At 51.9% G+C, this 27,783-nt stretch overlaps 1 protein-coding gene across 1 annotated transcript; it reads left to right on the top strand.

The window, feature by feature from the left end:
* The first annotated feature begins 378 nt into the window (after nt 1-378).
* Nucleotides 379-17,123, top strand: METTL13 (methyltransferase 13, eEF1A lysine and N-terminal methyltransferase). Its single transcript, XM_007061195.4, has 9 exons — nt 379-494; nt 550-730; nt 2,827-3,580; nt 5,892-6,091; nt 8,985-9,180; nt 11,686-11,850; nt 13,531-13,746; nt 15,435-15,566; nt 16,374-17,123. Exons 2-9 carry the CDS (start codon nt 578-580, stop codon nt 16,646-16,648), a joined length of 2,091 nt encoding a protein of 696 aa, XP_007061257.2. The 5' UTR covers nt 379-494; nt 550-577; the 3' UTR covers nt 16,649-17,123.
* Nucleotides 17,124-27,783: the final 10,660 nt, after the last annotated feature.

The raw sequence follows: 27,783 nt of genomic DNA, 5'->3' as shown, positions 1-27,783 counted from the left end.
CTGTCCCGCGATCCCCCCTCGCCCTCCTCCCAGCGCCCTGTCCCGCGATCCCCCCTCCCCGCCTCCCAGCGCCCTGTCCCGCGATCCCCCCTCGCCCGCCTCCCAGCGCCCTGTCCCGCGATCCCCCCTCCCCGCCTCCCAGCGCCCTGTCCCGCGATCCCCCCTCGCCCTCCTCCCAGCGCCCTGTCCCGCGATCCCCCCTCCGCCTCCCAGCGCCCTGTCCCGCGATCCCCACCCTGCAGGGGCCCTATTCGAGCACTCGCCTCCCTGTCAAAGTTCAAACAACACACACTGGGGTGGGGGAGGTAACGAGCCAATGGGAAGAAAGCTGGAAAAAAGAGGCAACCAATGAGCTGGGACGTCGGTGTGCGGAGGAGCGGCCCAATGAGCAGGCTCCGAACACGGACGTAGCATAGCAACGTTCAAGGATCGCACTGTGGGGGCAGCACGGGCGCACGTGGAAACAGTTTCGGGTTCGGGTCTGCAGCGCGTCTGCCCGTCAGGGGGACTCTGGGGGCGGGGCGAGGCGGGACGGGCAGGCCGGGCCCGGCCCGGCGTGACGCCCCCTCCCCGCGCCATGGCTCTGCTGCCCCGCACCGCGCGGGACTTCGCCTCGGCCCAGTACTGGGAGCGCTTCTTCCAGCAGCGCGGGCCGCGCACCTTCGAGTGGTACGGCGGATACCTGGAGCTGTGCGCGGCGCTGCACAAGTACGTGCGTCCCCGAGACAAGGTGAGTGCGGGGCGGCCGGGGGCGCCTCCGTTGGGTGGAGCCCGGGCCGAAGGGTAGAGCACGTTCGCGACTCCCCCGATTCTAGTAGGGCATAGGCCCCCCGGGTAGGGTCAGAAGCAGCCCAAGGAAGCGGGAGCGGGTGAAATTGCTGCTAGGCGGGGGCACCACTGGATCGCACCTAGAGAGTACATCCGATGAAGTGAGCTGTAGCTCACGAAAGCTTATGCTCAGATAAATTGGTTAGTCTCTAAGGTGCCACAAGTCCTCCTTTTCTTTTCACCCAGAGAGTGGGTGTCACGGGCTCACTGGCCCGTTGGAGGGTGCATGTCTGGGGGGTCCTGCCAGCCAGGGTCGGTCCTGGGTCCCGTGCCAATGTTTTCATTAGCCGCTTGGGTAACGCAGGGGAGGGCCTGCTTGTAACGTTGGTGGCTGGCGCCAAGCAAGTAGGGGTAGGGGCACTGGGTAGGCCAGGATTAGAATTCAGAGCAACCTGAGTTCAACAGGATGGAAGTCAATAAAACACGTGAAAAGTGCTGCACTTTGGAAGGAAAAATCAAATGCACAGTTATAAAAAGGGGAATAACCGTCTGGGCAGTGCTGCTGTTGGAAAGGATCTGGGGTTGTAGTAGAATTGCAAATTGGATCTGATGCAGTTGTAGAAAAGGTTAATGTTGTTCTGGGACATGTCAGGCAAAGCAGTGTATGTAAGACACAGGATATAATTGTCACACTCTGCTTGGTACTGGTGAGGCATCAACTGGAGTACTGTGTGGGTGCCACACTTTAAGAAAGATGTGGACAAACTGGAGAAAGTCCCGAAGAGAGCAACAAAAATAAGTTTTGAAAACTTGACCTATGAAGAAAGGTGTGAGTTGTTGTTGTTTTTTTTTTCTGGGGGGGGGGAGGTTTAAAGGGGTATGTTCAGCCTTGAGAAAAGAAGGATGAGGGTGGAAGGTGTGAAATCTGATGATGGTTCTCAAATATGTTAAAGGCTGTTATAAGGGAGACAGGGATCAATTGTTCTCCATGTCCAGTGAAGGAAAGACAACAAGTAATGGGCTTAATATGTAGCAAGAGAGGTTTAGGTTAGATATTAAGAAAGCTTTCTAACTCTAAGGGTAGTTAAGGGCTGGAATAGCCCATCATTGGAGGTTTCTAAGAACAGGTTACACAAACATCTGTCAGGGAGCATCTAGGTTTACTTGGTCCTGCCTCAGTGCAGGGGGCTGGCCTTAATAATTTCTCAAAGTCCCTACCAGCCCTACGTTTCTATGATTCTGATTCTCTTAGGGCAGGCTTCATATGGGCATGTGAAGAGGTATAGGCAGGGGCTGGGCTGGGCTGATCTCCTAGGTGCTGAGGACAGAAGATTTTTGATTCACAGCCCAGTGTTACAGTCCGGTGGCTCAAAGCCTAAAACATATGCCAGATCCATCCCAGAATAGGAGACTCCAAATACTACTTGCTTGACTGGATGTGGATCTGTGAGTAGGGAGGCAGCTTGGCAGGTAATCTCATGGATGCTCAGCTTATCCAGGTCAGTATCTCCCCATAGCCTAGTGCTAAGCTAATGGTCCAGCCTGGTGTTGGAGATGGTGACCAGTAGATAAAACCAAGATCATGACCACTTGTGGTCATAAATGATTTCACAGCACTTCTCAAAAGAGATGGGGTATGGCTCCCCTTATTCTGGCTAAAATCTAGCTCAGATAATCACATCCTGTCTCCCTGAATTCCATGTGCAGTCCAGGTTACGTCCACTCGAGTTTACTAGTTGCTGTGCATTAGTCATCAGATGTTGTCTTCCACCCGGATGCAGCTATAGTGCAGTGGTGGGGAAGGGATTCCTGCGTGTGTGTGTGTGTGTAACATGTACGTGTCGAATGCCTCCTTTCTGTGTGGTGACTCCCGCTGTAGTATATTTATCGCAAGATCCCAGAGTGTTGGTTAGTGAGCATTCATGGCGGGTTTGTCTCCCAGAGAATCCGTTGTTTGCTGATCTCCATGGAGTGTGTATGTGTGTTTGGGATCGGTTGGGATAAACAGGGCTGTGCTGTGTATCCACAGGAAAACTATTATCTCTTTAAATTTCTCAGGTTCTTGTAGTGGGTTGCGGCAACTCCGAACTGAGTGAGCAGATGTATGACGTGGGCTACCAGGACATTGTGAACGTGGACATCAGTGAGGTGGTGATAAATCAGATGAGGGAGCGGAATGCCCACAGGAGGCCAAAGATGAGCTACCTGCAGATGGACATGCTGCAGATGGATTTCCAGGACGCACAGTTCCAGGTGGTATTGGACAAGGGCACCCTGGATGCTATACTGGTTGATGAAGAAGAGGCCACCCTTGAAAGGGTGGACAGGATGTTTGCTGAGATTAGCCGGATGCTGCAGGTTGGAGGCCGTTACCTGTGTATCTCCTTGGCCCAGGCCCATGTGGTGAAGAAGGTGGTGGGCTACTTCTCCCGGGAAGGCTGGATGGTGCGCGTTCACCAGGTCTCTGGCAGTGACGACGGAGCAGCCAAGCAGCAGTTTGTTCTGCCTGTTTTTGTCTACGTCATGACCAAGTTCAAGAAGATCCCTGGTTCGGTTCTGCAGATCCTCGAGATCTGCACGGAGGAGCAGGACAAGCCTGTGCGGGTGGAGAGTGCTGAGCAGTTGGTCGAGGCAATAAAGGAGAGGCAGCTCTATGCTCTGCTGCGCAGCCAGCTGAATAAAAACCCCAGTGCGAGCCACATCTCCCTGGATCTGTGTGATGCGGATGCTGGGAAACCTCGGTACACTCTGCATATAGTGGACAGCCCCTCAGTGAAAGCCTCCCGGAACAATCACTTCGCCATCTTCATCAGTGAGTTCAACTCCTCCGAGAGGATATTTCTCTAGCTGAGATGTTCAATGGGATCAGGATTTCATCCCTATTTTGAAGTCCTTAGAAAAACTCCCATTGATTTCAGCAGGGGTCACAATTTCAGGTGTCTAAAGTTAAGCTCTTAAGCCTCTGGTTAAGTATAAGATAGGCCTGATTTTCACCAGTGCCGGACACCCAACAACTCCCATTCATTTCCATGGCAGTTGCTGGGTGCTCAGCACTAGAGACAGTTAGAGATTTTCCAACTGAACTTATTCTGCTGGCAAATGCCAAGTTGGTGGTATGAAATATTTCACCAAATCTCTCACAGACTGGATGAAACTTTCATCAAAACACAGGCAGGTTTCCCTGTACCCCCACCCCCCAGTTCTGGGGATGAGCAGCATTTCTCCAGCTCCCAGAGCTGTGGGCCGATAGGGAGGCTCAGTGACTCTCCAGCAGCTGGGCTGAGATTTCCCAAGTGAGGGTGATCAGGAAGCCAGAAACATTTTGTTTCAGTTCTCCTGAAATGGAATTTTTCTTTAAATTTCTTCCACTGAAAAGGTTTCATGGTTTTGACAGTTCATTCTAAAGCAGGATGAATTCTCTCCCCACCCCCCATCCAAACTTTTTTTCAGAAAGATTCCCATTTTTTTGGCCAGCTCTGCTCAGCAACTCTGAAAATCAAGTTAGTTATCAAAGATGCCTTTCAAGGCTCCTGAGCCCCTAAATTTAGACACCCGGTTTTGAAAATCTTGGTCTTCAGGAGCAAAAGAACTAGACACATTAGCTTGCCATGGTATTGTGTGTAGGCAGAGCCCAGTCACTGACCAAAAAAGCAGTGTGGTGCTGTGGCCTGATACAAACCCTTAATCTGACATAGGGGACTGGTTATGAAGATGGGTGGATAGCTGCCCCATTTTTCATCTCCAAAATGTGCCCATCGGTGTAATCTGAAGCTGTATTGGTGAACACCTGGGCTTTATTGCATCGGTACTTGAGATAGCTGGATAGCCCCTTACTTCAGCTCGGAGAGCAAATGCACAATACAAGATACAGCTGTTAACCTGTAGGATCTGATTCTGCCACCTTCCCAAAGAGCTATTCCCAACCACTATGAATAGCCCCATTCGTTTCATTGAGGCTACGTACGGAAAAAGGTACCAGCAGCTGAGAGTTCTGGTGGCAGAATCTGCCCCCTAGTAAATAGCAGATACTGATCATGGAACATTCATACATGTTTGTTACTAACTTTCTCTGTGATGCTCAGTCCTGTTGTTACTGCCAGGTAAAGGTTAAATAGACCAATTTACTCTGTGTTAATATCATAAATGCACTCACTGCAGTTAGCCTTTCCTTGGTGGATGCATGTGTATGGTATTTATTGTGTGTACAAATTGCTGGCATCCTTAGGATCAGCAGGAGCTTTGAGGTAGCTTCTTCCTTGAATTTGAGAGCGCTCTGCTATTAAAAAAAACAAAACAAAAACCCCATTTGACTGAGATTTCAGTGTATGAAATCCAAGCCTCCTTAACAGAATGCAGAAACCTCCCCTCTTCTTAGCCACACACAAAGCAGGTCACACTGGTTAGTGCATTTTTAGCATTTCTTCAATTGCCCTCTTCCAACCTGTTACCAGTAGTGGAATTAATTTTTCACATTATTAAGGCAGATTTGTCTGCTAGACAATAATTATAATAGATGGCCTGTAGGATTTTCATCCAAGGAGGCAATGTAGTCCAGCGCACAGGGCTGAGAGTTGGGATTCCTGGAGTTTGTTACCATCTCTGACTCATTGTGTGACCAGTTAACCACACTGCATCTCAACTGTCCTGTTCATAAATATGGGGCAGATACTTGCTCCACTTTCCAAGTGCTTTGGAATCTACAACTGGATGAGATCCAGAGGAGTGCTAAGTCTTCTTGTTTCATTAGCACAGACTCTAGATACACAGTCCTGCAATGCATTCAAGCCTTTGTGTTATGAATGCGTTGGAGGAAGGGGCATCCAAAATGGATTCAATCAAGGGGTGTATTGGCAGCTTTCAGGGCCATGGGACTGCACCTAATTTGTCAAATCTGGAGAAGATTGCAGTTGTCGTTGTCCTCAGTATAACAGGAGCACGCTGTGTACCGGCTCCATCTCGATCCAAGCAGCACAGACATACTGTGTTCTGGAGCTTATCTGCATTAGAGATGAGGGCAGCTGCTTTGGCTGCAGGCTAAGATACATAGGTAGCACTGTACTTCTTGCACCATCCGTTTTTGCCACCGTGGTCTCTGCTCTCCTGACCGCAACCCCTTTCTCCAGTACCGCAGGGCAGAGAGACCGAGTGGCTCTTTGGAACAGAGGCGGGTCGGAAGCAGCTGGCTGCCAGCGCAGGCTTCAGGCGGCTGATAACGGTGGCGCTGCACAGAGATCAGCACTACGAAGGGATGGAAGGCATCCAGGCAGAGCTGTCAGGGAAGGTGATGGAGCTGGCACCACCCGGTCTTCCATCCCAGCAGCAAGTAAGTGCTGTTTCCAGCAGCTGTGTTCAGGCATCTCCTTGGGCAGAGCTGCAAACCCAGCCTGTGCCCCACACCTCCATAACCAGACTCTAGCTCAGAGGTGGGCAAATTTATGTCCTGTGGGCCACATCTCCTGCCTGGCCCCTGAGCTCCTGGCCCGGCAAGTTAGCCCCCAGCCCCTCCTCTGCTATACCCCTACCCCGGTAAGGGGTCAGGGAGCACGGGGGTGTTGGATAGAGGGCAGGGGAGTTCGGGGTGGTGGTCAGGGGCGAGGGTGTGGATAGGGGTTGGGGCAGTCAGAGGGCAGAGAACAGGGGGGTTGAATGGGGGCAGGGGTACCACCAGTCAGAAAGGTGGGGGGTTGGATGGGGTGGCAGGGGGCATGCAGGGGTTCCGAGGCGGTCAGGGAACTGGAGGGTTGGATGGGGCCGGGGTCCCGGGGGCGGGGGGGAGGGAGGTTGGAGGGGAGGGGTGCGGGGACTGGGCCACGCCTGGCTGTTTGGGGAGGCACAGCCTCTCCTAACCAGCCCTCCATACAATTTCAGAAACCTGATGTGGCCCGCAGGCCAAAAGGTTAGCCCGCCCCTGCTCTAGCTCCTACTTCAGGGCATCCTGCTGCTCTCTGTTGCCTTCCATCTCTCTGTGCAGTCATGTTTTCCTTTCAGCTGGAAGTGGGCTCCAATTGCAAAATTTGATCTGGTTCCAGTCAAGGGAGGGGTTCAGCTCTGAGGCTTAATTCAGCCCAGTATCTAACTGCTGTTTTATTCTCCTCCCCACGCCAGCTCCAGTCACTTCATTCCTTTAGGCTGTGATTTTTGGATGCCTTAATTTGAGGGCCTCAACTTCAGATACCCCAGCGGGGCCTGATTTTTATAGGGAGGGCATCTCAAGTTGGGCACCCAAAACCACTTGCCCTATTTGCAAATATTGGCCTGAGTCTCTTCCGCCTTCCTGTTTCTTTCTGCAGCTTTCTCCCCACCTCGCTGAGGACTGAACCATTAAGCAACTCATAAAACATGTATTCTTGCCGTGACTTGATAACAGTGGTGAAAACACTGGCCAAGCTACTATGCCACACAAACCTGTCTGCTCCTCACCCTCCCCTGATATCCTCCACTTCCTACGGCAAATATCCTTCCAGTTCCTAAGATGCATCTGGTTCAGCTTGACTTTCGAAGAGGAGGCGTAGAATGGTTTATTGTGCCTTTTTCAGTATTAGCAGGTCAAATGGGGATCTATCTTGGATCCAGTTCTATTCAGTGTCTTCATAAATGATTTGGATAATGGCGCATACAATGCACTGACAACATTTTTGGATGATACCAAAGGGGGTTTTTTTGCAGGCGCTTTGAAGGACAGGTTTAGAATTCAAAATGATTTTGACAAACTGGAGAAATGGTCTGAAATAAATAAGATGAAATTGAATAAGGACAAATGCAAAGTACTCCACTTGGAAGAAGAAATCAATTGCACAAATACAAAATGGGAAATTACTGCCTAGGAAGGAGTATTGCAGAAAGGGATCTGGGGGTTATAGTGGATCACAAACTCAATATGAGTCAACAATGTAACACTGTTGCAGATAAAGCGAACCTCATTTTGGGATATGTTACTCGGAGTGTTGTAAGCAAGATACAAGAAGTAAGTCAAACAGGCCATCTACATATAGCAGACAAATCTGCCTTTAATAATGTGAAAGACTAATTCTACTACTACTCAGCACTAAAGAGGCCTCAATTGGAGTGTTGTGTCAAGTTCTGGGCACCATACTTCAAGAAAGATGTGGACAAATTGGAGAAAGTCCAGAGAAGAGCAACAAAAATGATTAAAGGTCTAGAAAACATGATCTACAAGGGAAGGTTGGAAAAAATGGGTTTGTTTAGTCTGGAGAAGAGACGACTGAGGAGAGACATAATAGTCTTCAACTATGTAAAAGGTTGTTACAAAGAGGAGGGTGATATATTGTTCTCCTTATCCACTGAGGACAGGACAAGGAGCAATGGGCTTAAAATGCAGCAAGAGAGATTTAGGTTAGACATTAGGAAAAGCTTCCTAACTGTCAGGGTAGTTAAGCACTGAAATAAATTACCTACAGACTTACCTACAAAGGTTGTGGAATCTCCATCTTTGGAGGTTTTAAGAGCAGGTTAGACAAACACCTGTCAGGTATGGTCTAGATAATACTTTGTTCTACCCCAGTGCAGGGGATTGGACTAGACGACCTATCAAGGTCCCTTCCAGTCCTAGATTTCTGTGACTCTTTGAAACTGTTCTGCCGGTCTCCTGTTACAGGCAAAAGTACAGGAGACCAGGCAAAACTGGATTCTATGATCTGTCAGCCTTTCAGATTTCAGTAGATGTGGGAAATCAGATTAAAATCCCCAGGGTTGGACCTGCCCCTGCAGATCTGGTACCAGGTCTGGTTCTGGGGCAGCTGAAATTGTTCATGAGGTTTCTAGACAAGACGTGAGAATTCTCATGAGAACAACTGATCTCCTAAGAATCTTGCCAAATTGGACAACAATCTTAAAAGAGCATTTGATTTTTTGATTTATTTATTTTGGCACCACTGAAAATCAGACCAGATCCTTGCTTTGGCCTGAAAGCCAAGCTCTGAACCCATCAGAATCTGTATCCAAACAGCCACTGGACCATCATGCTATATGGGGGCCCGTTGAGCTGGGTTGCAGTGCTGTTGCCTTGGTCTCCAGTCAGCCTAGACAGGGATTGCAGGTGGGAGTTTGCACAACTCTGTTTAGAACAACAAACTGCTTGTGTTCGTAATGCTATTTTCCTTTTGCGGTCTCTGGGCTCTTCCTCTGGTTCTTTCTGTAAAGTCGCTGGTGTCTCCTGTGTGAGTTAGTTTCCCCCATTGCTTTTCTTTCTCCCCCAGGTGCCGTTTCTCTCTGTAGGGGGGGACATCGGGGTCCGTACCATTCAGCATCGGGACACCAGCGCCATGAGCGGGGAATATCTCATCGAAGACGTGAAAGGGGACAACATGTGCTACTTCCGGCGGCTCATCTTCCTCAGCAACAGGAACGTGGTACAGTCAGAAGCCAGGCTGCTGTCCAGTGCAGCCCCTAGAGGTGTGTAAACTTGGGCCTAGGGATTTGGGAAAGATTCTCAGGGCTTGGGCAGCACAGTAAAGGGCTGCGAAGAGTTGCAGTAGACCCAGGAGCCGTTGGATGGCTCTGGGCAGCAATAAGCAGATTGGGAGCATATCATGAGAGTAAATGGAACAACCACACTGGGTGACATCTAGCTCATCCCAGGGGGCCCACTGTGGAGAAGAAAGATCGGGGTGTATTGGTTGATCACAGGATGACTATAAGCCGTCAATGTGATGTGGCTGTGAAAAAGGCTAGTGCAGTCGTAGGATGCATCAGGCAAGGCATTTCCAGTAGAAATGGGGAAGTGTTAATACCACTATACAAGGCACTGGTGAGACCTCATCTGGAATACTGTGCAGTTCTGGTGTCCCATGTTTAAGAAACATGAATTCAAACTGGAACAGGTGCAGAGAAGGGCTGCTAGGATGATCAGAGTAATGGAGAACCTACCTTATGAGAGGAGACTCAAAGAGCTTGGTTTGTTTAGCCTAACAAAATGAAGGCTATGGGGAGATAACTCTCCCTCCCTGGTATTTAAGGGCTAGTGTTGGCACAAGAACAAATGGATGTAAACTGGCCACCAACAAGTGTAGGCTTGAAATTAGGCAAAGATTTCTAACAATCTGAAGAGAGAAGTTCTGGAACAGCCTCCCAAGGGGAGCAGTGGCGGGGAAAAAAGCCTAACTGGCTTCAAGACTGAGCTTGATACATTTATGGAGGGGATGGTATGATGAGGTTGCCTACAATGACCCATCTGCTATTAGTAAATATCTCCAGCGGCCAGAGAGGGACACTAGATGGGGAGGGCTCTGAGTTACCACAGAGAATTCTTTCCCAGGTGTCTGCCTGGTGAGTCTTGCCCACGTGGTCAGAGTCTAACTCAGGGATGGCCAACCTGTGGCTCCGGAGCCACATGCGGCTCTTCAGAAGTTAATATGCGGCTCCTTGTATAGGTCCCAACTCTTGGCGCCTGTAGCTCCAGCCCCACTTTCCAGTGTGCCAGGGGGTGCTCGCTGCTCAACCCCTGGCTCTGCCACAGGCCTTGCCCCCACTCCACCCCTTCCTGCCCCCTCCCCTGAGCCTGCCATACCCTCACTCCTCCCACCTAGAGCCTCCTGCACACCACGAAACAGCTGATCAGAAGGTGCCGGGAGGGAGGGGGAGGTGCTGATCAGAAGGTGCTGGGAGGGAGGGGGAGGGGGAGGTGCTGATCAGTGGGGCTGCTGGTGGGTGGGAGGCGCTGGGAGCGGGGGTGGGGGGAGCTAATGCGGGGGGGGGGCTGCTGACCTATTACTGTGGCTCTTTGGCAATGTACATTGGTAAATTCTCCTCCTCAGGCTCAGGTTGGCAACCCCTGGTCTAACTGATCACCATATTTGGGGCAGTGAAGGAATTTTCTCGTGGGTGACACTAACAGTGACTGGGGTTTTTTCACCTTCCTCTGCGACATGGGGCACTTGCAGGTTTAAACTAGAGTAAATAGCAGATTAGCCCACAATCCAATCCTGCACCTTTTGCTGTGAGGAAACGTTTTCTAGTGTTCATCCTGTGTTTTCCTCTTCTTAATTCTTTCTCAGTGCTCCTAGTGGTGCCTCTAAACCATTCCTCCACCACCACCACCACCTCCTCCTTCAGCTGAGCGAGGCTGGCGGTCTTCACAATGACCTGATGTAGAGTCCCAATCTGAATATTACTGATCTATTAGATGCTCAGTGGGACTCGAGAAAGATGGATTGTCGTCTTAGGTCTGACACCATCTCTCAGCTGCCAGGAGCAGCATTTTAATTCATTAAGGGAAGGACAAAACTAAACCCCGAAGGACGAGGGAGACTCCGACATGCTGAGAACAAGAGAGTAAAACTGATAAATGTTGACACAACAGTACCTCGAGCCAATCACAGCAGCCACAAGGTCCCGGTTGAATTGATAGGAGAGAATGAGGTCACACCCCATGTTTTCCTGTTGGCAGCTACCCTTGAAGTCTTAGCTGCCAGTGAACAAGTGATCAGAAATGGTTTTTCCCAGGCAGGAAGGGACTGGGGGGGGGATGGAGTCCGTGCTGCGGGGGAGGTGGGAGAGTCTGGAGATGACGTGTATAGACTAGAGGGGAGCGAGGCTGATATCAGAGGTCGGTGGGTGTGGGGCTCCAGGAGCCCAGGCTGGTGGGTGTCTGTTTGAAATGTTGGAAAGGGAGCAGCAAACGGAGTTAACCATAGCCAGAGGGAGGACTGCGGGCTTGGGGAATGGGGAGAGATCATCCAGCCCCTTTGAAAACCTAGCTACAGTCTGACCATAAGAGGAACCCCTAATGGATACAGCAGAATAAAATGAGCCCTTCTCCAAGCTTCTGCATTGCCACATGGGGACTTAGCGACCTCCCTCCCCCAAGGATATGTGCTGTTGTCCCCAGCGCATGTCGGGTGTGCGAGCCTCTCTGCATGTCTGCCTGGGCATCTGGCTAATCTCTACTGTGTTGTTCAGGTCAGAAGAAGCGGAAGAAGGACAAGAAGAAACAGGCGTCTGGCTCCACTGAGGCCCCCCCAGAGTCAGCTGGCCAGGCCATTGACCGGAGCTACCTCTGCTGTGAACACCATAAGGCCATGGTTGCAGGACTGGCTCTGCTGAGAAATCCTGAGCTCCTACCAGGTGCGAGGCTCACGAGCTAAGAGAAATGATACTCCTCCGCCACAGGAGAGGGAAAGTCCCTAATACAAGTCTTCCCTGCACTTGTACCTGATCTAGTCAACTCGGAGTCAGGGGCAGCTAAGGTGGGGGGGGAAGTATCTCCATCAGTGACCGAATGGCAGGGCGGGCCCAGGGACTCCTCTCTGGCTGCCGCTGGTGCTAGTCCGTCTGTGTCCTCTCCCTATCCCAGAGGTGGGGGTGAGTCTCTGGTGCCATCTGGACACAGCATGGAAAGTGCTGTAGCCTCCCCCAGCATGAAAGGTGCTTCAGAATCGGCACGTCAGTTTTGGTATGGAGTGGCTGTGGAGGCTACTAGTTAGAGCAGGAGCCTTGGACTATGGACTCCTGGTTTCTGTTCCTGGCGCTGACACAGAGTGCGTATGGGTTGATGTGTCTGTGCCCCAGCTCCCCTGTCTGTAAAGCGGCAAGGACGACACTTGCCCACGTCCTGCTGGAAGGGAGGGGAAGCTCTGCTAGCTCAAGCTCACCAAGCGCTTTGAGATCCTCCTGTGGCAGGCCCTGGAGGAGCCCCAAGCACTATTGGTCAGTGGGAAGTTCCTTGGACTGGATTTCCAGTCTGGTGGATGGGTAACTGGGGGATGTTGGGTTGGTGCTTCTGGCTGGGCGGGGGGACTGGGCGCTAGCCCTGGCGTCTCCTGGTGCTCTGGGTTAGGGCGCTCACTGCCTGTCGCTACAGAGCCGGTTTAAAAGACTGGTGAGGTCAGTAAGCAAAACAAGCAGCGTGGCTTCAGCACATTCCTAGTAGGTGTCGTGTACATCCCAGGCCCAGCACCCATGCCCAGCCAGCCGTGGCTGCTTGGTATTGCAAAGCCAGGGGAGTTTCAGGGCCCGGTAGGTTGCATTGTCTGAGATGAGGGCGGTGGCCTGGTGCTTGCTGCTGTCTGCCTGGCTCTATTGCTCACTCGCTATCCTGAACACTACCTTGTGTTCCTATTCAGCAGCCTATGGCCAGTGGGCAGCCACAGCCTCTGGAAAAGGCTGCTGCTGTCTCAGGATACCAAGAGCTGAGCAAAAGCAACTCTACCCCCTGGCCAGTAAGGCAGCAACAGCAACGGGGATCACAAGGTGCCGGGCAGGTGTCCCCCGACTGCCCTGAACTTCCCTGACGTGCACATCCCTGTTACATGTGTAGCTTCCATAGGAGCCAAGTTCCCAGAATTTCCCTGGACAGTCACCCGCTGTTGATCAGCTTTGTTCTCGCCCTGAAACAGAGGGAAAAGAGGCGAGGAGGCTGGTTTCTGGACGCCACAGGGACCCCAGTGTGCAGCTGGAGGGCCAGATGTGGCCGGTATTAAAATGAAAAATTCCCCTCTGAAAACTTGCTAGCTAAATCCACTCAAGGAGGAGATGGCGCAGGTGGGGAGGGGATGTCTGGAGCAGCAGAGAGCGAACTAAACGCAGCTGCAGGAGGAAAAGGGTTAGAGGTGTGTGTTTTAGATAGTGGGGACCCAGGGACTGCGATGGATGAAGAGGAAGCCACTTCCATGCCCAAGGTCTACCCCAGGGACCCCAGATGCAATGGTGGGTGGAATGTGAGCATAGTGTTCTCCCACGCTGGCCTGGAGGGGACAGCATGGAGCATGGAGGCAGTTAATTTCCCAGCTTGCTTCCCACTTGCAGGAGCCAGGCTCTCGGTGCTGGTGATCGGGCTGGGCGGGGGCAGCCTGCCTCTCTTCATCCACGACTATTTCTGCCAGTCCCACGTTGAGGCGGTTGAAATCGACCCCTCCATGCTGGAGGTGGCTACCCGGTGGTTCGGCTTTTCCCAAGGCGACAGGATGAAGGTTCACATTTCGGACGGCCTGGACTACGTGGCCAACCTGGCAGCAGCGGCAGGTAATGGGCAAGGGTCCCTGCAGACTGATCATAGAATATCAGGGTTGGAAGGGATCTCAGGAGGTCATCTAGTCCAACCCCCTGCTCAAAGCAGGACCAATCCCCGATTTTTGCCCCAGATCCCTAAATGAACTCACAACCCTGGGTTTAGCATGCCAATGCTCAAACCACTGAGTTATCCCTCCCCGATGCATCCCTGAGGCTCCACCAATCCCGCCTCCCTACTCTCGAATGCTGTGAGGGGATGGTATCGGTTCCACACCTGTAGCTGCTAGCCAGGGTCACTGCTGAGTAGTGCTGAGTACTCCCCTTGATTCTTGACCCTGAGCGCAGCAACCCCAATGCCGATCTTCCAAGCTCCTTGCAGTTGGTTAGCTTTGTACCCCACAGGGATAGGGCGAGGGGACGGGGAGAATCTTCACAGTTCGGGAGATCCCACTAAGGCAGTGCCCTGTGAGGTGGTGAGAAGAGAGATCTGATGATGTGTTACCTCAACTCTGACTCATACCCATCCCTTTCTTGTTGATTCCCCTACTCCCCACCCAAAAGTGTCTTCTGATGAGGTTCTCTTCCATTCTGAGCCATACCACCTCTCTCTCCTCCGCCCAGTCCCCCCATGCATAGGCGCCGACTTCTGCTTGCAGTGGTGGGTGCTTGACCTTCCTCTGCCCCCACCCCAACTCCGTCCCCTCCCTATTCTGACTCCTTCCCCAAATCATAGAATATCAAGGTTGGAAAGGACCTTAGGAGGTCAATCCGTGTCCCAGCCCCGCCTCTTCTCCTCCCCTGAGCATGCCACATTCCCGCTCCTCCCCCTTCCCTCCTGGAGCTTGCTAAGCTGTCAAACAGCTGTTTGGTGGTGGCAAGCACTGGGAGGAAGGTGGAGGAGCAGGGACACGGCGGGGAGGAGGCAGAGGCGGAGATGAGGTGGGGGTGGGGTGGGGAGCTTGGCTGCCGGTGGGTGCAGCGCACCCACCAACTTTTCCCCGTGGGTGCTCTAGCGCCTATGCCTCCACGCCAGCCCATCACTGCTTTACCCATCAGCCATTTAATTTGTATGTAACACGCGTGAGCTGAGGTGCCATTAGCAAGGTGTGGAAGGATATCTAATTCTCTTCCACCTGCAGCCATTAGCATCATGAGCTATGACCTTTTCAGCCTCCTAAGCTAAGTAGAGTCATCCTTTGTTGGTATGTGGATGGGAGACCTCCAAAGAGAACCCAGCGCTGGAGAAAGTGGTGGTTTTGCGTCATTGGTTGCATTCTTTCCCTGCTGAATTAATGCCACTGCCTGGCGTTGGGGGGTCTTTCTGGCAAGATGTCTAATGGGCAGCATGACCACTCGTGGTCATTTAAAGATCTCCTGGCCTGGTGCCAAATTCCAGCCTGGCTGCCTGTAGTTCCAGTGTGACACAGTGTTCTTTGCTTCCTCTGTTAATTGCTGAGCAGCTGCCATGCCCGCTCCAGAGGTGGCTGTGTTTCTGTGGAAGGGGAGAAGACTCCTGCAAGTGTCATTCATAGAGCCTTGGATGGAAGCTGCTGTGCAAATGGCAAAAGAATCTTTTAACCTTCCACCTTTTATCTCAGGCACTCGCACAGTGACTATGGCAGTGAGCAGTGCTTGGCTCATCCAACGCTATTGCTTCCTTGCTCTTTGGGGATGCTAACTGGGCTGTTCTTCTTCTGCAGCACCAGCCCGGTACAATGCTGTCATGTTTGATGTAGACAGCAAGGATCCCACGCTGGGAATGAGCTGCCCGCCGCCGGCCTTTGTGGAAACGGCCTTCCTGCAGAAGGTTAGAACCATCCTGGCACCGGAAGGTACGGAAAGGCTGTCCGACAGCCTCACATGCGCTGAAGAGAGCAAGCGTGTCCCTAGTGGTGAAAGCTCGGCCCTGGGTGGCAGGATCCCTGGGTTCTGTGCCTGGTTCTGCCACTCAGTGGCAGAGCAACCTCTGTGGCTCAGCCCCACTCTGTAAAACAGAGCGAATAACGTTGGTGAGGCAGATGGAGCCACTCAATGGATGTACAGGGCAGTGCGGGTCAGATTGTAATGCCCTCCCCCCCAGGATGACTAGCACCTTGCTCCATGAGCGGGTCTGCTGATACCAGTGGATCTGCTCATGGAGGAAGGGGCGATGAGGGATGGCGGGATGGCCTTATGTATGTTCAGTGATTCACTGGCATTAGCGACAGCAATGGGAGCCCTCTGTTAGACACTGGAGTCAGCTGCTAACTAGCTCCAGGCCCATGGCTGCTTTGCAGGGGCCTCTCTTTGTTTGTGCTGTGTGCCAGGACTCTCACCCACTTGACGTTCGGTGCTGGTGCTCTCAAGCTTTACCCAGACGAGGGCCGTGGCACCTTCTGGCTGTTAATTCAGGAGCTGCACCTAATGGGCATAAATGGAGAGACTGAGGCTGCAAGCCTGGCCGTGCTGCTGGGAGACCGTGGGTTCCAGCATGCCTGGCTGCTTGGCTCCAGTTGGAGCTCAGCCTGCTGGAATCTGTAGTCCCCTAGCAGCGCCTCTATTGGTGTGGAGGATTGGGGAGTAGGGCGAGGCAGGTTGCTACTGATCACTCCAGTTCCAAACGTGCCTGTGTTTTCGGGTCTCTTTTCCCCTTGCTCCAGGCGTCTTTGTGCTCAACTTGGTGTGCCGAGACTCCCTGCTCAAAGACTCGGTTATGGCCACCCTCAAGGAGGTCTTCCCCCTGCTGTACGCCCGGAGGATCGAGGGGGAGGTCAACGAAATCCTGTTCTGCCAGCCGCACCCCGAGGGGAAGCTGGCTGCCCCGGAGCTTGTGGAGATGGGTAGGACCCTGGAGAGGACGCTGAGGAGGCCCGGCCGAGCATGGGACAGCTCCTACATCCTGTCGGACATGTTGAAGGCAGTGGAGATCGTGTGAGAGGGACGTTCTGCCTTGCCTGGGTTACCCGCCTGTGCTCTCTGTTTGGAGAGAGGAGCTGAAGGCAGTTGTGCCGTCTGACTGTAAACACTGCGAGTGAAGAGCGGCGCCCCCCAGCACCTCACACACGTGCTCCTCCCAGCTGCTAGGGCCAGGATGGTGCATCTCGAGCAGCCTGTCAGAAGGGAGGCAGGATCCTGGAAGGGAAAACCTCCCTCTGGGGGAAAAAGGGGGGCTGCCAGCCATAGTGAAAGGACCGAAGGGTCTCTAGGCAGCAGCGAATGGTGTGAAAAGTTCTTTTCCTTCTCCGAGTGGCTGTGTGCCAGCTGCTTAGGGGAGTGGGGCCTGGTCTAGCTCTACTACTTTGGCTCCTTATTGCTGTGGAGGCCAGTCCCCTGGGCGCCAGCCCTGGGTGTTTGTTTGCCATGGGAGCCTCCCCCGCTCTCTGCTTTTAAAATAAAGGTCTTTTTCCTTGGCAGATGTAGAACTGGGGAAGCAGGGCCTTGGGTGTGGAGTAGGCGGCTAGCATGAAGGGTGGGAACGTGGGGGCCAAAGCTGGTAGGCTGGGGAAAAGCGAGGAAGTCCCACTTACAAAAGGGGGCTGTCTGGGTCTCTGATCCCAAATCCCACCTGTCTCCTGTGTCTGTCCGCCTGACTCACCAATGTACAGTCTTATCACTCGCCCTGCCTGGCATTTGTACACTCTCACCCCAGCTCTCCTGTCAGCTGGCCCATGCTCCCCACAATTTTCTCTGACCCTAGATGAATAGGTAGGATCTGAGAAAGAGCTAGGCCCAGCTCTGAGCTCCTCTGGCCTGCAGGGCTCTCTCCCACTTTTAAATCAGAGGGAGTCTCCACTCTGTAAGGGTGTTAGAATTGGGTCCTGCATGGATCTGTTTGTACTGCAGTGGCTGCAACCACAAAGCATGTGATGGACATCTGATGTCTTTAAAAATGTTCTCAGCCAATACCAGTATGTCCTCCTGTGCCTTCCAGGAAAAACAAGCTTTTTGACAGTCTGAGGATCAGTGTCACACTGCAGCTACCTCTGGGCTAGAGCACAGCTAGGTTGAACAGTCCATAGTAACCTTAAGGGTGTTTTGTGGGATGAGACGTGAAGGAGAACTCAGTGTGCTGAACTAGGCTGGCCTGAATGTAAACACCTGCCTTGTAATGTAAGCCCACGCTTGCTCTTCCACCTCTTCCTTCTCGGAACAGTGCTCAGTGATGGTCACCTGTCTGAGCACTTTGTATCTCTCCTAAACCTTTGCCCTTTTTCCAGCACAGGAGCTGGCTCAGTGCAGCTGCTGCAGGAGAGATGTTACTGCCTGAGTTAGCACCAGGGTTTCTGCTCCACTGGTGCTTTGCCTGGGGGCGTCCTATCCAGGTGTGAAACATACCCAGTACTGCTGGCCCTGGGAGATCTGCCCAGGTCAAAGCCTGGGGCTGCAGGCAGATGCGACTCAGAAGGGGAAATCATGCCCCTGTAGCCCTGAGAAACAGACACATCAAAACTCATTTCACTTGGTGCTATTTGAGTTTTGTCTTTAGTACTAACTTGCCAGGGCCAGGAATCTGCAAGCCCTACCCCAGCACGCTGTGCTCTTGGTTGGCTCTCTGGTCCACCTTAAGGCACCCCTTGGAATGAGGTTGGTGCCCGATGAAGGACCTCCAGGCTACAACGGCCACCTAATCCCTGCCCCTACATCAGCCTAGTACCCAGTCATTCCCCTGCGATTGCTGGCAGAGCCCATGGTGCTCACTCCCATGGCCTGTCAGCCCCTTCCTGCTAGCACCAATGCTGCCTCCCCCTCAGGGGCTGTTCCTACCCATCCTAGGCCCTAAGCCAGGATGGCAGGTGTGATCGCGTAAGGACTCTGCACCAGCCCAAAGGCCATTTTGCATAGACCTCTCGTAGACTCAGGTGCCATCCGCTCCTTCTGCTCTAGGTCTCTGGAGCTTTCACCTCTATGGGAAAGGAGGGTATCTAGCCACCAGCCCTGAGACTGACCCCTCTGGGTTAATACTGGGTGGGTGAGAAATGAATTTAGGGCTAAGGGAGCGTGCTGGTACCTGACCCCTGCAAAAGTGGGGCAATGGCCTCTGCAGCAGAAGGGATGGGCTTTAGGGGAGCAGAAGTGAACTCTTTCTGGGGAATGGCTGATGGAAATGGTGGGGGGAGGGGAGGTTGGAAGTGTGCTGGGAGGGAACCAATGGGGGACTCCAGCACTGCTTCCTGGGCAGTGTGGCAAGAGAGCAGAGGCATCAGTGGGTGTTACCAGCTGGTAACTGATTGGATCCCCGAATGCACGGCCAAGGCTCTGTGCTCACAGAGTCCCTGTGGCCACCTCCCTCCAGGAGCGAGAGTCAGCCAGCGTCAGGAAGAGGTGCCCAGGACTGAGTGAGGTGATTGATCATAAAAAGGTAAGGGGAAAGTGCAGCCAGAACATGAGCAGCAGGTTCTGGAGGGGGTGTGGGGGAGGGAGAGGAGCGGGCTGCTGGATGGAGATGACCATCTGAGCCTCCCTCTCACCATAGCCCTTCCTTTGCCTTGCAGGTTAACAACAGGTGAACCTGAGTCTCTTTGAATCATTCCCCTGCGGTATCCAGCCCTGGACACACTGCTCACAGAAATCCCAGATCCTCTGCCCCCACAGGAGCCCTGTAGTCCAGTTTGCCAGTTTTACCTCAAACTACTGCTCCTGCAGAACACTCAGCACTTGTGAGCACTTAGAATAAAGCCAAAGTAGGTTTATTTGGAAAGAACGGAGAGTTAACTAGAAACGAGAGCGTGCTGGAAACAGATGGTTACAATACAAACCAAAACAGGCAAATCTGGGTTTACACTTACCAATATTTCCCTTTCCTATCTGAAAAAGGATGTTCTCCCCTTCCCTCCCCAATGTTCAGTCTGTTGCAGAGCCGGCTGGCTTCCCAGGAACCAGGGTCCAATTTTTCATGAAACACCTTTGCCTCACACAATGGCTCCTCAGTGAATGGATCCACAGGGTCTCTTGTGCTCCCCCACACTCCCCAACGTTACATTGAAACAGTCTTTTTGTCTTTATTGAAAGGCAGGGTGATCCTCTGTTGTAATATTCCCTTTTGACTAAGTAGTTTCCATTGCTATTGTTGCTGGTGATTTTCCATTGAAAATCTTGAGATGGGGCAAGGCTAGACCACTGAGCCTTGCATTGCATCACTGGCTAAACAGCGTGGGATGACAGTTTCCTCCCACTTGAATGGACCATCGCCAAGACAGATTATCCCGTCTAAGTCCCTAAAGCACACTTTCAATATGCATTATTCCTTAACTGTTATGTGCTTTCTGTAGCTACCTGACATGTTACACTTTATGGATAAATATTCTGTAAGACGTGTTTGATGTAGTGAGTTTGTCAGGTCTCAGGTGAGGATTGTTTGCAAAGAAGGGGGCCCTTTGTGAAGAAGCCTCTTTTACAGTGACCTTGGCCTTTTTGCCTAAGCGTGGGGTATGCAAATCTCTGTTCTGCACCTCTCTTTGGGACCTGGCCTCTACCGTCCTGAGGGATTTTTTATTCTTGAGGAAGGAAACAAGCTGCCTTTGTTCCACTTCACCTGCTCATGTCCCAGCAGCTCTCAGCCAATGACACTGGTGTGGGACAGACTAGACATGGGAACATGGCAGTGAAAGGTTCTGCAGCCCATGGCCAACTCCAGAGCTAGGCACTCCCCTATCCAAGGCACTCTGGAATACTTCCCCAATATTCTTTGTACTTTTTAAAAACCAGTGCTGGTGAGAGGTACTGGATTAGCCCACGCTGGAGCTCTGACCACCCTGCCTTTCCCATGTTGCTAAAGGGGAAGGACATCTTGGCTAGAGACAGCGTTTTCCAGCATAGCAAAGGGTTGGAAAAGGCTGAGAACTGCTGGATTATTTATTATTGAGCTGTAAGGGGATCAGCCAAGGGACAGGACTTTCTGAGTGTCTTTTTCTAAACACAGGTGGAAGTCTCCACCCTTCTAAAAACCAACTTCAGTTTACTAGCAAGCAGCCCAGCTGGGCTTGGAAAGCATGACCAACCCAGGCTCTCATTGGGCTACCCACACAGGGAGAAGATTTCTGACACTAAAGGGCTCTTCGGTCTAGCAGAGGTCATAATGACATCCAATGGCTGGAAACTGAAGCTAGACAAATCCAGACAAGAAATAAGGTGCCAGGGTTTAGCAGTGAGGGTACTTAACCACTGGATGGACAGGGTGGATTCTCTATCACACGGAGTCTTAAAGGCAACATTGGGGGTCTTTTTAAAAGAGCTCCTCCAGCTCAACCAGAGGCCAAGGGCTTGATATAGACATTAGTGGGTGGAATTCTCTGGCCTTGTTATGCAGGAGGTCAGACTAGATGGTCAGAGTGGTCCCTTCTGGCCCTATACTTGATGATTTAGGTTTTCATACCATGCCCTCCACTGCAATGCCTGAGTGCCTCCAGAATTAGGGACTAGGACCCAGATCCACAAAAGCGTTTAGGCTCCTAAATTCCATTGATTTTAGTGGAATTAAGAAGCTTAAATACCTGTAGGATCTGGGCCGATGGTCACAGTGGAGTAGGAAACAGGTATATTGAATGGTCCCCTGCCCTGTTCACACGATGTCCATTAGAAGGTCCATTAGGAATCTCCATCTGGCCAGGGTGTTTCGCTGGTGTCCATCATCTCAGAGGCTGCTTGAGCATTAGGAGAGCCAGCGGAGGGAAGGCAAACAGCTCCACCCCAGTCTCCCCAAGGTGTCTCATCTTCGACCAGTGCCCTGGGCAGGGCTTTGTTCCCACGGGGCTACTTTCTCCCTGCAATTGGCATGACGAGGACAGTCTAAGTTTTCCTTATGCTGCAGGGAAATCTTCCTCCTGGCACTGGACAAACAATCCATTTGCCCAGCTCCATTCCAGCTGCTGGCTTGGGAGGGAACTTTCTCTCTGTGATGCAGTGTTTCTAAAGCATGCAGGTTTGCTGAGATTTGAGCCCTTTTCCAGCTGGCTGTAGCCCCACCAGGTCCCACCATTTGCAGTATGCTTCATCTCAGAGCTCTTGGGAGTTGGTTGTTCTTTGTTAGGGAACCCTCTATGAGGGATCACCCCACCTTTCCATTCCCCCTCTCAAACGTCCTGTGTTACAGCAAAGTTCCTTGGGCTGAGGAGGACTGGATGAGATTCCCTCCGAAGTGGATTGGCTGGGGAGGTGGTGGTGTAAACTCTAGCAAGTCTCTTCCCAGGACTGAGCACACTGGCTCTCCAATAGCTTCCAGCCCCTACTTTCCCAGGGAACAAGAGAGATGGGGTGTGCTATTTGGGGCTGCCGGGCTGGGGCCTTTACTAAAACTCAAGAGGAGAGAGCTACAGCGAAGGGCTGTTAATGAGGAAAGTTTACAGCAGGAAATCTCCTTGGGTGGAGCATCAGTGCTGTTTACTGACTACATGAGAAGAATGGGGCTCTCTGTCGTTCCCCAGAAGCACCTCTGCATTCGAATTCCTTAGCAGGGCCAGATTATGAGTAAGTATTATTAGAGAAACACCTCATGTCCACAACCAAGATCAGGGCCTCATTGTGCTCAGTGCTGTACAGACATAGAGTGAGAGACAGTCCCTGACCCAGGGAGTTTACAGTCTAAGTAGACAAAAAGTAGGAGGGGAAACTGAGGCACAGGACAGCGGCGTGATTTGCCCAAGCTCATCCAGCAGGCCAAGCCAGGAATAGAACTCCAGTCTGCTGGTGCCAAGGACTCAATTCACTGGACCACACTGCCTCTTGGCTGCATTAGGGTTAAATAGTCAGGATAGAGAGGGAGCCATGTAATGGTCATGGAGTTGGGGGCTCTTACAGCTGGAGATGCTGCGGCTAATCAGAATACTTCATTTGTGTCAGTTCAGTGTGCTAAGGATTTCATGGAGTTGGCAGGCCAGGGCCAGAAGCTTTTGGGCATTGCCGATCGAGTGATTGGAGCACGGCCAAGAACACCCTTACAAACGGAGCTATTTCTTGCCTAACCAACAGAGGGCACCAGCCCCTGTATCCTACAGGACGTCTGTTACAAATCCCCAAAACCATAATTTATGGAGACCTCCTTGTATTAAAAATATGGTTTCCACTGCTGCTACACGCTACTCCCCCTACTGCCTCTCTTCTCTGGCCGAGCCCTGTTCTCTCCCCCATACTAATTCTCCGTCTCTCGACCTGTCTGAGCCCTGTTCTCTCCCCCACACTAATTCTCCCTCTCTCAATCTTTCAGTGCTTTGCAGCAATCAAACTCAGCCAAATGCCTTTGGGGACCATGATTATGATCATCTGTATTCTGGTAGTGCCCACCATGTGCTCAGAGCTTTAAAACCTTCTGCTCTGCCTGAGTGCCCTCCTACTTCACCAGGATTAGCTGGCTAACTTTGTGTTGGGGGTGATGGGATAAGTGAGTCTTGCAGGGGGATTTGAAGAAGAAACATCTTAACAAACTGCCCTTAGCAATCTGAGCAGGGAAGGCATTCCAGGTAGGAGGCCTGAAAGTGGGGGAAAAGTTGGTTTTCTGGGGCATACTTGACATGGAAGGGGTACTGTGGTTAAAGACGAGAGTGGCTGAGTGAGGAGGAACAGAGCTGAGAAGCTCTGTGGAGAACAAGACATCTGAACTCAATGCAGTGAGCAAAGGGCATTGGTGGAGGTGAGCAAAACAATGTGCAAAACAGTGGACCAGAGAGGGGAAGAGACCTGAGTTTTGTTCCTGGCTCTGCTAATGACATGCTGTGAGTCCTAGGGTAAGTCACCTCCCCTCTCTGTGCCTCAGTTTCCCTCCCACCCTGTGTCTGCCTCATCTGACTGTAAGATCTCTGGGGAAGGGACCGTTCTCTTATTATGTGTATGTGCAGCACCTAGCACAGTGGAGCTCTGAACTTGGCTGGGGGTGTCAGGCATTACCACACTGCACATAATAAATGATCATTGTGTATAGTAATGCCTAGCAGTCCCAGTCTTTAGAAGCTGCTGAACGTTGATCAGTTAAAAAACTAACTGATCAATGTTCAGGGGCATCTAAAAACTGAGTTAAAGGGGCTTCTCTGTACATGGTCCCACTCTTTGAGCTGATGTTTCAGCACCTCTTGGGGTAGGCGTAAGTGCTGCATTCCGCCCTGGAGGGCTGAGACTGTCCCCTTTCAAATGCTAGAAAGCTCAACTCTCTGGCTCGTGAGAGAAGAGACCTTCAACTCCACACTTGCCCCAGACACGAACTTGCCCATCCTGCAGCGCTGGCCACTTCCTGAATCCCCACTAGCTGCCCTGAGATCTCATTGGAAGGGGCTGAGTGGCTGTAGAAATCCCCCCAGTTCAGGGCTGCTAGTCAGTGATGTAAGCGCAGGGTCTCCCATTCAGATCAATGCACCAGAACCGCTTTGGCCTTGATTTATTTTATAAACCAAGCTATTAAATGTCCTGGTATATGGACCAGCTCCAGAGCTGCTGTAAATCTGTGTGGTTCCATTGACATCAGTGGACCTGCCTTGGCTGACACCAGCAGAGGGTCTGGCCTCGTGTCTCCAGTATAGCCAGCCAGGTTACAGTTGTGGGGGAGATGTAGGGCCAAATCTTTGGTGCAGTTGAGCAGTAGGTATTGGCAGCTGTAAGCCACATTTCCGCTCCTCTGATTCTGGGATCACCAGTAGCCAAAACGACCCCTGGTGTAATTCAGAGCAGCACTAAGCAGTGTCCTGTGCTGACTCTGACATGCCCCCTATCAGGAGCCAGCAATGCCAGCTTGATGCCCTTTGAGGATCCCCCTATGTCAGGGGACTCCTCAACTGCTCCTCTGGGGCAGCTTTGTGATGGCTTTCTGAGTGCACAGCAGCTGGATAGGGGACTGAGGGTCCAGTTCCTTCATATGGGCATGCCCTGGCTTTAGTGCATTTCACTGCTCAGCCTCCTCACTGCGCTAGGGTAGCTTGTGGCCATGCACGGCCCCTCCCTATCCCCGCTTAACTCTCTGCGTGGGGGAAGGGCAGGCTTACATTTCTTCCAAGATGACGTTGCCACGTTCAGTCCAAGCTTTAAAATGGCAACCCCTTCATGCTACCCGTCTGCAGCCGGAACAATGGACCTAGTATGGAGCCTGAATGGTGATTCACGAGTTGAGAACGGGTTGAGGCAAGGGCACGGGTCCATTAGGCAAAGCAGCAGAGGGAAGTTCTTTATAAACATCTGCCCCCAAGTGACTCCTCCAGGCAGGAATGGGTGACTGTTTCCCAGAACTGTCTGCCCCCATAATCGACTGCGTGCACAAGCCTCTATTGATCAGAATAACATGAAGGAAGGGCCATAGAATTGTTCTGGGGGTGGGCATGCGCTTGTGAGCTTATTTCCAGTGCTGTTGCTTTGGGCCCCTATAGAAACGCCAGCTGTGAAGCTGCTTTGCCACCAGCATAAAGGTTTCCCCAAAGTGGAGCAGTTCAGGTTTCATTAAAGATTCCTAGCTGAAAAGGAGCAGAGATGAGATAAACGGTATGATCTCAGCCCTGAGTTGGTCTCTGGTATGTCTAGGGCACCCAGTCCTGTAGAGCTGCTGGAATGTCAGGGGAATAATGAATAATGTCAGGACAATGAGGTTTTGGTGAATGGAGGTGCATCTCAGTCCCTCCTGTTCTCTGCCTGTGGCACAAAACAGTCTAGTGTCCCATGGGCTGTAATCTTTTGGGTGTTGGGGTTAGTATGTGGGTGCTGTTGGTGGCCTGTGCTGTACAGGAGGTCAAACTAGCTGATCTCTGGTGGTCCCTTCTGGCCTTCAACTCTATGACTCTATTTAATTGATGTGAGGGACGTGATCTTGCTCTGGATAAGGAGGAGCTCCAGGTCATTAAGATTAGGCAACTGATGTTGGCAAAAGTTCTGCCAACATAACTTTCTAGTGTGGGCATGGCCTCGGATAAAGGCGGGACATAGACTTCATCTCTGGAAACCTTGGATTTCCCCCCACTCCTTCCACGTTATTAACAGGGATGGGCAAAGTCACTAAGGATTGAATTTTCCAAAGCAAGTAAGTCATTTAGGAGCCCAAATTTCATTTTCAAAAGTGAATTCAGCACTTAGGAGTTTCATGATATTCAGTGACATGCTGGGTGTGTCCACACCACAGATGAAGATGTGACTGCAATGCAGATAGGCATAGCTCTGCTAGCTTTAATCCAGCTGGCATGAGTAATGGTGCAGGCTTCAGTGGGGGCCAGCCCAGTACAAGCCTACCAGGGACTCTGGCTATCTACCCAGGTTGCTGGCCTGCATTAGGGTCAATGACTCTGCATCTTCTTCACTGCTATTGTTACCTGTGCAAGCTAGAGGTATGCTGCTATGCTTTAGGAATCTAAATCCCATTGAAACTCAGTGATATATAGGCTCTTGAGTCACTCAGTAGCTTTTGGAAAATGTAACCCTTTAGCCTCATTTCAGCCCTATTCAGGCATCGCGGGCTCCAGACTTTGACTCCATCTTGGACCTGATGGAGTTCCCTCTGCACAGGAGAAGGGGTGCAGAGCGAGAAACATTTGTCCCCATCCCAGAAACAACAGTAAGGGTCTGAGCAATCCATCACTACATGGGTTAAATTCCCTCTGAACTGGGGGCTTTGTCTGAGTAAAGACGGAGGGATATGGCCCAATCTTGGGCCTAAGCTGGCTGTCTTGGAGCAGGCCTGGCTGGCAGCGGATGGTGCAGTTGAGGCATAGGGAAGAAATCTGCCTAGCTCTTGTCTGCATGATCCCGCAGCCAACGCCTTCAGCTTCCTTACTCTCTTTTCCCCACACTTACACCAAAGGGGTTTTTAAAGGGCTTAGGAAGAATTCCACTTCCTTGATTGTGTTTCATTAGCAAAGAGTGAAGCCGAATGCAGGTGAAGTAGAACTCTACTGAACCTCGTGTGCTGCTCTGTCCTCGTGGCTGTGTTGCTGCCGGTCTGACTCCCCAATCCTTGTTCCCCTGGTGTCCCTTCAAAAACAGTTGGTAACGACATTTCCCCACCTTGAGTAGCGCCTCCTTGTGTCAGGGGACAATGTTCCCAGAAGTCCTTGTCTTCAGCATCCCCTGTTGGTCATTTTGTCAGGCCCTCAGGCCTGTCTGTCTCCGGGTCTTCTGTGGCCCTCCAGCCATGTCACGTAACAGTTAACTCCCCTTCTGGAGTAACACAGGATCCAACTGGAATCCAAAACAAATGCCCCTCTTGGACTCTACTGATGTCCACCGCTTCTTGGCTCCTGCTCCAGGCCCCTGCAGAGCTTCTCTTTTGTCTCCACTTCTCAGGATTCCCTCTCTGCCTCCCTTCCCCAGGGACTCTGGCAGCTTCGCTTAGGGCCTACAAAGAGCAGGGGAAATGCTGTCTCAGGGGGTCCCCCCAGGACCCTGCTCTGCTCCCTGTGGGTGTCTCCTGTTCCCCTTCTGGAACAGTGGCCCTAGGACTGTCCCCCTAGATGCCTGGCCCCTCGTTCCAGGGCTCTACCACCAGGAGTCAGCTCTACTCCTGTGGCTCAGCTCTCTAGCCACTGCTAGCCGCAAATTGCTGGGCTTCCCCTGCATGAGACTCCAGCCTCGTCTGCAGCCTCTCCCACGAGGCTGAATTCCCAGCTTTATTGAATGAGTCCCTCCTGATTCCCTGTGGCTGGGGTCACTAGTTATCATTATGGGAGCCGTGTTAGTCTGTATCAGCAAAAATAACAACAGGACAGGCCCAACAAAGAAAATAACAGAACGCCACTAGCCATCACCTTCAGCCCCCAACTAAAACCTCTCCAACGCATCATCAAGGATCTACAACCTGTCCTGAAGGACGACCCACCACTCTCACAGATCTTGGGAGACAGGCCAATCCTTGCTTACAGACAGCCCCCCAACCTGAAGCAAATACTCACCAGCAACCACACTCCATACACACTAACCCAGGAACCTATCCTTGCAACAAAGCCCGTTGCCAACTGTGTCCACATATCTATTCAGGGGACACCATCATAGGGCCTAATCGCATCAGCCACACTATCAGAGGCTCGTTCACCTGCGCATCTACTAATGTGATATATGCCATCATGTGCCAGCAATGCCCTCTGCCATGTACATTGGCCACACTGGACAGTCTCTACG

The sequence above is a fragment of the Chelonia mydas genome, chromosome 8 (genome assembly GCF_015237465.2).
Source record: "Chelonia mydas isolate rCheMyd1 chromosome 8, rCheMyd1.pri.v2, whole genome shotgun sequence".
Taxonomy (NCBI): domain Eukaryota; kingdom Metazoa; phylum Chordata; order Testudines; family Cheloniidae; genus Chelonia; species Chelonia mydas.
This window is presented reverse-complemented; position numbering and strand designations above follow the sequence as displayed.